General features: G+C 42.5%; 1 protein-coding gene across 3 annotated transcripts in view; it reads right to left on the bottom strand.

Moving 5' to 3' along the window:
- TMEM255A (transmembrane protein 255A) overlaps positions 1-10,995 on the bottom strand; it is a 49,996-nt gene that overhangs the window by 29,427 nt on the left and 9,574 nt on the right. For all 3 annotated transcript variants that reach the window (XM_012662864.1, XM_012662862.1, XM_012662861.1), the window contains exons 3-4: positions 3,373-3,435; positions 1,064-1,153 (exon numbers count right to left, since the gene is read on the bottom strand). In XM_012662864.1, the coding sequence (XP_012518318.1) occupies positions 1,064-1,153; positions 3,373-3,435 (153 nt within the window). The remainder of the gene's footprint in view (positions 1-1,063; positions 1,154-3,372; positions 3,436-10,995) is intronic.

Raw genomic sequence — 10,995 nt, forward strand, 5'->3', positions numbered from 1 at the left:
CATGCTACAAAAATAGGCATATATTCAGAGGGTAATATGCAAAAACAGTAATAATTGCCTAGTTAGGGTGGTAGAATTATGAATGTTCAAAGTTACTGATGTGTCATTTACCTTTTTAAGAAGAAAGAGATGAAGAAAAAGATGGATGTTCTCAACTAAAATCAGAAGGGATGGGTCCGATAAAGGGGCCTACATTTATAATCTTGGCCTTGAAAGAAAATCAGGTAAAGGTCCTCTCTCTTGCACCCCTTATTTTTCCCCCTGCCCAGAAATTATTTCCTGAGACATCATTTCAGAGACTGCTTGGGTGACAGCATTGACCATGAGTTTCTCTAATCTTGGCAAATGGGGGGCTGACTCTTCTGTCTGGAAAGAGGGTCCAAGAATGAGCTGGAATTGAAACATTGATGTCTTAAATCATCCTAACCCAGATCCAGCCATACCAATGACACTCCTCGGGATGACCTTAACAATTAGCCAGTAACCAAATTGGAATAAAATATCATTTGGTCCACAGAAAACTCTGATAATATAATTTTGCTCTAATTCAATTGTTTTAGAAAACATGACTTCCAACTGGCTCATGGGATGTTTTCACTTTTAATATTGGTTCAGTTGGGACAAAAAATGACTCTTTAAGTTTGTTGTGGGGGCTCAGTAAGTTGCTGTGGCTCACTCTTGATTTTGGTTTGTGGGCCAGATCAGGGCTGTTTTCTGACTTCACTGAGCCCTAGGCTCTTTTGCCTTTGTGAGCCCCTTCTTCCCTTAAAAAATATTGAAATTATATTTTATTTATCTTAATTATATTTTATGATTGCATTGGTATAAAGACAAACCACTATGGCACTTGGAGTTTGAATCTCCAGCTTAGACCCAGTTCTCTAGATGCCTGTGTGTCCATCAGTGTCCTCATCTTGACTGTCAGCTCCTTGAGGAAAGGGACTCTGTCTTTTCCCCCGAGTATACCTTACGACACTTAGCACAGCGCTGAACACCCAGCACACATTCAATAAAGCCTCGCTGTATTACACATTTACTTTAACCCAGGACTAAAAATACTCACAATGTGTCTAGCAGCAAAGACCCCATCAACTATGGCACAACAAAAAGCCGCAATCACACCAAAGCTGATAAACACGATAGAGGCCACCAGCTGCAGGGAGGAACAAAACAAAAGAGTCCGTTAGCCTGCTACTCGCTGCTTCTAGAGAGTAGGTGATCCCCAAGAGACCAACAGCCAAAGGAGAACTCCAGTCTGCTGCCCCATGGGGGTGCTCTTTCTAGTCATGCAGGATGAGTTGGGGAGGGGTGGCGGTGGCTGGGAGGTGGGGGAGGCAGAGAAGGGGAGACTGGAGCACTTTTTACATTTTCAAGGCAAGAGGGCAAGCTAAGAAACTCACTCTGTGAACGCAAAGGAAGAGGAGGCTTGCTGGTATCCAGCATGCTGTCTAGGAAGGAACTTGACTGTGTGGCCCTTCCATCCTCAGACTCAGAAAAATGTTGGACTTGTGACATCATGTAGTCCAGCCTCTATTTTATTTATATGGAAATGGAGGCACAGCAAGGGAAGTGGTATGCCCAGGGTCTCCACCTAGTCTATGGAAGAGCCTGGTGCCCACCAACTCCCAGTCCAGTGTTCTCTCCACCCTTCCCACTGCTGCTCAAGGATAAAGTGGGCACTGAGGAAGACTAGGATGATACTGACGTCCTGCACAACCCTACAGGGCGTTCTGCGATAGTGATGAAAGAAGACATTCAATTTATTAAGACTTAAATGTCAAGGCATTTTACTTGCTTGAAGTCTCTGAAACTGATCAACTCTGTGTGGTAGATAAAAAACTTTCAAGTAAGAAAAATGTTGGCTTGGACCAGACTGCTCTATTCTCTAATTGTGTTAGATAACAGAAATTTTCCTAATGTTAATAATTTGTCTACTATTACAAAGATGATACTACAAACCAAAGTGAGAGGGAGGGTAGGTGTTTCAAGGTGTTTCTGGAGGCCAGGATAGTTGCTACCTGAGCCTACCACTTGCCTGGGTTGACCCCCAGAGCTAGATGGAATCAGCATTTCACTTCCTTGAGGTTTGGGGAGGATATGAGGGGGAAATAACATAGCATTGAGCTGCTCTCCAGGGAGAAGGAGGAAATCAAAGTCAAGGCCACCCTATGGTTCTCCCACCTCAGTAGGCTAGGAGGAGATACTTGTCTCCTTTGGGAGTTGTTCAGAAACCTCTCTCCATAAATCTCACTTCACAGTACTACAGAGAATTGGTAAATAATGGATGAACGATGTCATTAAATTGGCATTATTAGCTATGCTATGATCAGCTCTACAATTAAAACTCCCCCATTATTTTGAATAATTTAAGCCCAAAGTGCAAACACAACTGGCAAGGAGGGGAGTCCGGGTGAAATGGAAGAAGAAAACTATTAGAACTCCCTTGAGGGTGATGCCCCACATTGCTAGGGGAAAACATATGGTTAGAGTTCTCTGTCCCTAGAGCTATTACGTTATCTGATTAAACTTGCTGTTAAATAGACCCCATTATCAAAGTTTCAATGCCACAGAGACTTGTACAGGAGGAACCTAATCAGTCCACCATCTGACCACTCACCAGGCATCTTGATTTACAAGTCTATAAAACTGCAATATGCTTGCAATTCGGTCTATACCTTCTACCCTTGCCCTCGAAGAAGCCTTCTCAGATTGAACTAGGAAAATACAACAGCTTGCCCTTGTGAGCCCCTAGTAGATATAGAACTTTCTAAGCTTCACCTTCTGTTATATATTCATCCTTCCTTTCACCCTTACAACACACTTAGCTTTGAGCTATGGGTAACAGAGATACTTTAGGATGGCTCCATAATTTCATTTTGTCTTTTTTATGCCCCAAGTACATTTTTTCTCTTAATCAAAGTCTCCCCTAGATGATAATCTCCTAAAAGGCAGGAACTCTCTGCAAAAAAACTTTCCCAAAAGATTACATATCAGAGAGGAAGACTGCAGAGGGCTGCAGTAAGCAGAAATCACAGAAGCAAAGACATTCTAGGCGTGGACAGTAGCCTGAATGGATAGGCTGGAGCACGCCTTTGGGAGTGAGGAGGAAAGCAAAGGGCAAGAGCCAGAATATTTTATCCCCGTCTTTAAGGAGACTAGCTAGGCCAGTGGGGGAGCATCAGGCAAGATGAGAGCAAGTCCTATAGCACAGTGTCACTGTAAAACAAGTACCCTGGAGTTTTAGGAGAACGGGCAAAGAGGCAGTTTCTTTTATGGCCAAATTCGTGTGCACTGAAGAGATGTGTTACTTATGCACATAAATGTTGAGCTTTTTCAGATTAAGAACTTGATTCTATAGGAATGAAAACTTACCATTTGCCGTTTGTTCTCAATAAGGTTTGATCCGATGATCCCAAGGAACGATCCAAAGCCGAGCTGCAAAGCAACATGGCATACATAGCATGTGGGAAGACAGTCAGGCTGACCACACAATCATTCCAGCTCCTGGATATGATTCAGGATAATGGAAAATAACTGGGATATAAATGCTAAAGCCACATGCAGTTGTTACTTTTACAAATACAGCATGTATAATAATTTTCTCCCACCATTTGCCAATTTCCCCTTGTAGCTATGAGTCACACCTGAAAAGAAATTCATGTGCCCAAAAACTAAAAGTAAAGGTCAACCATAGCTTTTCAGAGCCTGCCTATTTCAATTTCAATATCTATTACCTATCATGTGACTGGTGAGTCAGTAAGAGTCATATAATGGTGAAAAGCACACATTATATTCTGATCTTTATCTTTTTTTGAAAAAGACCTTCCACTCTGATACATAGATCACAAAATAAAGGTTTGCAACAGCAATTTTTGATGCATCTGGCATACAAATCAAACTCAGGAAGTACTTTAAAAATCAGCAAGCACCTTAACCCACACTAAAAAAATAAAAATAAAAAAGAACTTTTTTTGAAAGCCTGTATTTGTGGTTGACCCATTGCAATTTATGTTAGCACTTATTCACATCTTCTTCCATCTCTGCTTCATTTACGGACAGAAAGCATTCATTAAAGGGTGAACAGAAATGGCAGTGTAAAACCCTGAAAAACAATTTCCCTGTCTAAGTGCCCGGGATTATGGCTTGGTGTAGCAGATCCCACTGCCTTCTCAGCTCTGCCATTAGTGGACTGAGTCTGCGAGTCTCAGCTGAAAATGATCGCTAACCGATAGCTGTTGATGGGGATGAAAATGGAAGAAGTAAAAAGTGGTAAGAATGGACCAATAAATCTTAACACAAGTTCAGTGATGTAGTTACATTTCTCTTTAGCCTCAGTAATGGTCTGGATTTCAATCTGCCTCCTTACCTCGGCTCACAGGGGCATCCTTCAGTTTGAGGGCCCCAAATCATGCACCTAGGCTCGGAAATATAGCAGACCCAAAGGCTGGGCAGGAGCTTGGTGGGGCAGTGTAGGGGGACTGGGAAGTTGTCTCGGGACCCCAAGAATGAAAGGGAATGAGGGAAGGAATTAATGTAAATTTCCAAGGACTCCTTCTGCAGGGCCACTCATCCAGCAAGCCCTCTTGAGAAACAGAAGCTGAAGTGCATTAGGATATATCCTGTGCCATCCAAGACTCTAACGGAGAACGTCCTCATTCAACAGTTAAGCTATGCCTGTCTTCCAGCTGGTCTTATTTCAAATATAACTAAAATATGTTGCCATAAAGTATTCTGATTAAAACCTGGTTATCGGCTGGGCGCAGTGGCTCACACCTGTAATCCTAGCACTCTGGGAGGCCGAGGCGGGCGGATTGTTTGAGCTCAGGAGTTCGAGACCAGCCTGAGCAAGAGCGAGACCCCCGTCTCTACTAAAAATAGAAAGAACTTAGCTGGACAACTAAAAACATATATATAAAAAAATTAGCCGGGTATGGTGGCACATGCCTGTAGTCCCAGCTACTCGGGAGGCTGAGGCAGGAGGATCGCTTGAGCCCAGGAGTTTGAGGTTGCTGTGAGCTAGGCTGATGCCACGGCACTCTAGCCTGGGCAACAGAGATCTTGTCCCAAAAAAAAATAAAAAAATAAAAAAATAAAACCTGGTTATCACACTAAACTGGTTTCCAACCCCAGCTCTTCCACTTACATTTGTACAATCTTGAACAAACGAATTAAGTTCTCTAAACCTTGATTTCCCTATCTGTAAAACAGGGACCACAGTAGTGGCCACCTTATAGGCTTTTGTGAGGACAACCAGGATGATACATTCAAAGAACTTTACATAGTGCCTGGCACGCAGTAAGTATTCAGTAAATATTATTTTGTTCTAGTGATTATTATTGCTATTTTTAAAACCATTGAACTTGTGAGCCACTCTAACTTGATTTGAGCTGGAAAATCCTATCATTATTTGCTCTATTTCATAAGAGAGTTTCCCTGTTCTATCTTATCTCCCCCTCTGATATGTTCCATGGCTTTTATTTTTTAGGAGGAAGTCCATGAATAGTCTGTGCGTAGGGCACTCTGGGCCACTTGTGGAGATTGAGAGAAATTCGGAGGCAGCTTCTTATGGGGAAAATAGGTCCTTTTACCAAACAGTCCATCAGCTTCCACAGATATTCACAGAATGTCTCCTGAACCCTGATAGCAGTCTTTGCCCCAAGATGGGAAGCAAAGACACTCCCTGTTCCTGACACTCTCAAATAACTCTCTGATGGCAGTGACCAGAAGAGGTGGGTAAATCCTTGTGGAATTGACTGGAAAGACAAGGCACTCCAGAACTGGAAATCCCAGGCCAGACAGTTACTTCATGCACTTTCCTCCCCTTCTCTTCCATTCCATTCTATTCCATTTCAATGCATTCAGTTTTCTAACATTCACTGAATACCTTTATGTCAAGTGAATAAGAAAACATGGCCCCTGTCCACCATGAGCTTACAGTCTAGTAAAGGAACGACAGACTGTGGGTTAAGGACCACAGATGAGGTAAAAAACAAAATGGTATAGGAGCAGGGAATAGTTCATTCTGGATTATATACCTCTCTCTGCTACTTATAAACTGTGTGACCTTGGGCCTGTCCTTTAACCACTCTGTGCTTTGGTTTCCTCATCTATAAAATGGGAATCATAATAGTACCTTCTACACAGGGTTGCTGTGAAGATTAAATGAGATAAAGTATGTACTTGACTTGCATAATGTAGTCTGCTACATTAATGGTAGCGATAAGGTTTCATAGAGGAGGAGACATTTTTATATGGGCTCACAGGATGGGTAGAGTTCAGCAGGCAGGAAACTAATATCTACTGTGTTATGGCTGGAAGAATTCACTCACCTGGATGATAGATTGATGAACTCACCAGTGTCACTAAAACTACCTTACAATTGAAAAGCATTTTAAGTTAAAGAAGCCCTTGTCCCCCATTTTGGTCACAGGAATGCTATGGAGTTTGGTGGAGCTGATACCATTCCCATCTGATAGACAGGAAAATGGAGGCCTAGAGAAGTATAAGGACGTATCCTGTCTCACAGCAAGTTTAATGGCAGGGCCAGAACTAGCCCTCAGGTCCGCTCACTAACAGCTGACGTTTTTTCAGCCACGCTGTGCTGAATCTGTGGCCAGTGTTAGTAGAAGAGCGACCTTCAAGTAAGAAGGGCTTCATTGTTGCCTCTTAGGGAAGAAGTTCTCTGGATAGATGGAGTGAGGAGGCCTATTTGAGGTAAAGCTGAGGGGTTGAAAATAAAGAAGGGAAAAACCAAAAGAGTTTCCTGAAAATTGGCAGCTGCTTATAATCAACTGTTTGCTCCCGAGACCTCAGAAAGGTAAGTTCTGTGGTCTCCCATCAAGAGCTTCATGGAATCATGTAAGGTTCAGACCTTTGGACCTCCATCTTGATTCCCCATTACCTGAACGAATAACCAGTTTGCTTTGTTTTGGCTGCCCTCCACTTGTGGAAGCAAAAAGACAAATCATTAGAAATCAAAGTCAGAGTCAGGGGCTCTTTTGGGGCTGGACCCTATCAAGTATGCCTATTCCCATCCACTGCCCCAGACACCCAGGGCTGAGGCCCAGAAGGATTAGTCATTTAGTAAATCTAATTGGACATCTACTCTGTGGCAAGCACTGTGTTCAATCTGTGATTTGGAGGCCAGGAAGTGGAATGGGGTGTGATCAAGACCAATGAGACTCAGGCTCAAGGAGCTCATACTATAATTAGGTAAACTGGTCCACAATTCCTCTCCATAATCCGCAGATCCACAAAGCTCTGAAAACCAGAAGAGTTTTTTTGTAGCTAACTTGGTGGCAACACCTGACCTTGAAGTGGTGTGAGGTTATTTTATAATCTTTATCCCACTTAGTATAGAAATTCATGTTTTATTATAGAAACATGAAGATGCTTTATTGTGGGGTGCTTCTCAAGCCCCTGCTGGGGTGTTAGATAATATATGATATGCACTGTATAATTCTTCTAAAATAACAAAAAAATCTAAATTCCAAATCACATCTGGCTCAAGGGTTCAGATAAGGGATTATGGGCCTGTATAAGCAAAGCTAAATGAGAATATAGCCCAACAGATGCCACAAAGCAGGATATGAGTATTTTCCAGCAACCATGGGTAGGAGGAATCTATGGTGGGAAGTTCAAAGATGGTAGACACCACTGTGGACGCCAGTAGTTGAGAAATGTTTCTGCTGTGTCTTTCAGTTGGCATGGGACAGAGCATTTAGACAGAGAGAGCAGGGAGAACATTCCAGGCATGGAGGCAGGGGTAGGGGGAATAATGTGAGTGATAGCATCAAGGCAGAAAAGCCCAAGTCGTGTTTAGGGGGCTGTGAATTGATAATTTTGGCAAAAGGGAAGTAATGGGACACCAGGCTGAGGGCATCTGCACAGAGCTTTCGATGGCATGGTAAGGGGGCAACAGGGAGCCAATGAAGGTTAGAACCTTGTAGCATTATAAAAGTCTTATCCAGCAAATCAAGATTCAACTGTCATTTTTTTTTTTTGAGACAGAGTCTCACTGTGTTGCCCGAGCTAGAGTGCCGTGGCATCAGCCTAGCTCACAGCAACCTCAGACTCCTAGGCTCAAGCGATCCTCCTGCCTCAGCCTCCCGAGTAGCTGGGACTATAGGTGCTCATCACCATACCCAGCTAATTTTTTCTATTTTTTTAGTAGAGATGGGGTTTCACTCTCGCTCGGGCTGGTGTTGAACTCCTGAGCTCAAGCGATCCTCTTGCCTTGGCCTCCCAGAGTGCTAGGATTACAGGCATGAGCCATCACTCCCGGCCCAAATCTCATCTTTGAAATGTACCTACTAAGTTAGGAAGTTATATTTTAGAATGAGCTTACATTTTAGAAACCTTTCAACAAGAGGTGTTGAAAATGTTTCTGCCTAATTCACAATAAATCACAAAATCCCACTATTCAGAGTTCCTTATATTTCCTTAGCATTCAAGTTCATCATACTTTTTTTGGACTTATCAAGAGTCTTTACATGTGAAGCTGAAGCCACATTGGCCCTGAGAAGGCTTCTGGGCTATTGATTTTTTTGAATGATCTCCGTTGTCCCTGTCTGTTAATATCCCATGGTAACTCTGATATGATTTTCAATTAACTAATCCCACCCCTCCCAGGAAACAGGGCAGAAACTCCTGGTTTCTTTCCTGAAAGAAAACTCACCCTAGTATGGGCTCTAACAGTATAACAGCCGAGGAGGGGGCGCAAGAATGAAAGGCTTTCCCCACTGCCCAGGGGGCCAACTCCATCTTGTGGGTTGCTTGGGAAACACATTTAGAGGCCTCTTTATCCTACATCTAAGCAACCTCTCTCACCTGCCTTTTTCAGCTTCAGGCAACAAACAAGGATCTTGGATTTTTAGGCCTTTAGGGCAGAAAGCTCATCAGAACCTTTCTGGAATGGAATATGTCTTGAATATTCGAAGACAATAAAATTCTTAAGCCAGTTTGTCTGTCTTTGTTGGTTTTAGTTTTTTAAAACTTTACAGTTCAGCCTGTACAGATTAACACATCTTTAAAGCTGCATGTGTGCATATGTCTCTTAGAATGATGATACCACATTTAGCTCAGGTAGAGTAGCTAACATGCTGTAATAACACACCTCATTATACAAGGGCATCTCATTTGGCAAAATCTAAAGATGCCCCTGAAAAGTGTCACATGATTTAGAATTATGCAAATTCAGTTATATTTTAAATGCCTGAGACCACAATATTTAAATGTTTGTATGCTGTCTTCTATTAATCTAATAACTTCTCCCTAATTTGTCTGTTTTGAAATTTTTAATTCTCATGTATTATGAACACATTTAACTAGAGTCCAAAATAGCAGAGTTCCAAATAACCTGAAATTTTTTCACAGTTCTATACAATGGTAATTTATATTCAAAGTGACCAATTTGACAGTGCAGAATCTTAAAATGTCACATTATGCTACTTCTGGTTTTACTGCTAAGTATATTTTATTGTATTTTAATTCTCCAGGTGGTTGCTGGTCCACTGGAATTAGACTCCCCTGGGGTGCTTATTAAAATGTTGATTCAACATGTATTATGTTTTCACTCAAAGTTTAGCTCATGAAATTCAGATTCCTGGGGCCCACACAGACCTACTGAATCAGAATCTCTAGGGGTAGGAAGTAGAGATCTGCATTTTTCACAGGTTTGCCAGGTCATTCTTATTCACACCAGGGTGGGAGAAGCACTGGCTTAGAGTTTCTATAGTAACTCCCTAATAACCAAACTATTCAATTAGTGAAAGTACCCCATTCCCAGACAAATCTGGATTCTCAGCCGTGTACTGTTTCAGAGGTATGAGTTGTAATTGTATTTGTTACAACATGATCTAACCTATAAACTCAAGTGGGTTTTTCTGCTTTTCGATCTCTATCTTCCCCCATTCACTTTCAATAATCAAAACGCATTTTAAAGAAACAATCTCCAGGACTATAAGAGCACATTTTTAAAGGTTAAACCATGGGGGCACACTGTCCGTTAGCGATGGCTCTCCTATTAACACTTCCATCTGAGCTCTTAGTGAAACTCACACACACACAGACACACGCCCCCACTGCTTCAACTTCCAGTGCTAGCTGAACATCAGGTACTTGAATAACAGCAATCAGGCGCCCTCCTTCCTTTGTTAATGTATTCCAACCTAGCCACCCACAGTCAGATACTCTACAGAGAAGGTTCATAGCCACTGTTCACGAATAGGAGTTTGTACTCTTAAATGACATGGAAAATACCTTCCCCTCATCCACAGAGACTCTGAATCTTGGCTTGTGCATTTGCTCATCAGTCAGAAATATTCTACTAATGCAGCTACCTGAAACACACAAAGTCACACAGACCCTATAAATTGCTTTTCGAAGCCACCAAAATGCTATTTTACCCACTCCTTTCCTCCCTGCCCCCCCTTGCTTGTGTTTAAAAATAAAAACCAATTCTGCTGATGACTGGTTTTCTTGCCTCACCACAGGAAGTGGACTGGGTGAGTTCTCACATCACATGTTTAACAGAGGGCACCAAACAGTGTCTGTGGGTCACCTGCCCTCAGCTGGGGGGAGCCCAGCCTGCCCTAGAGCCATGGAAGCACTTCCCCTGGTAGCCTTCAGCTCCAGGGAGGTGCAGCCCACGTCAGAACCCAGCTTCCACAAAGGCTCTTGAGGAGCCTGACTGTGGAATGGAATCAGTGACCTAGGCAACAGGCTCCAGGCTTGGTCACTCACAGCACTGGCTTGCTCAAGACATCATCTTCAATCCTTTCCCCTTCCTTCGCTTCTCTCTCCAATCCCTACCTCTCAAAAAAGAAGAGAGAGAGAGATTGAGAGAGAAAAGAAACAAAACGACAAAAAATACATTTGATTTTTTTGCCCTAAAATAAACACACACACACACACACACACACACACACATACACACACACCATCACAAATTTTCTTCTGCTCTCTAGCAATTACCATTGGGAAAACCATTTAACT

This window comes from Propithecus coquereli, unplaced genomic scaffold (genome assembly GCF_000956105.1).
Source record: "Propithecus coquereli isolate 6110/MARCELLA unplaced genomic scaffold, Pcoq_1.0 Scaffold786, whole genome shotgun sequence".
In the NCBI taxonomy this organism is placed as follows: Eukaryota; Metazoa; Chordata; class Mammalia; order Primates; family Indriidae; genus Propithecus; species Propithecus coquereli.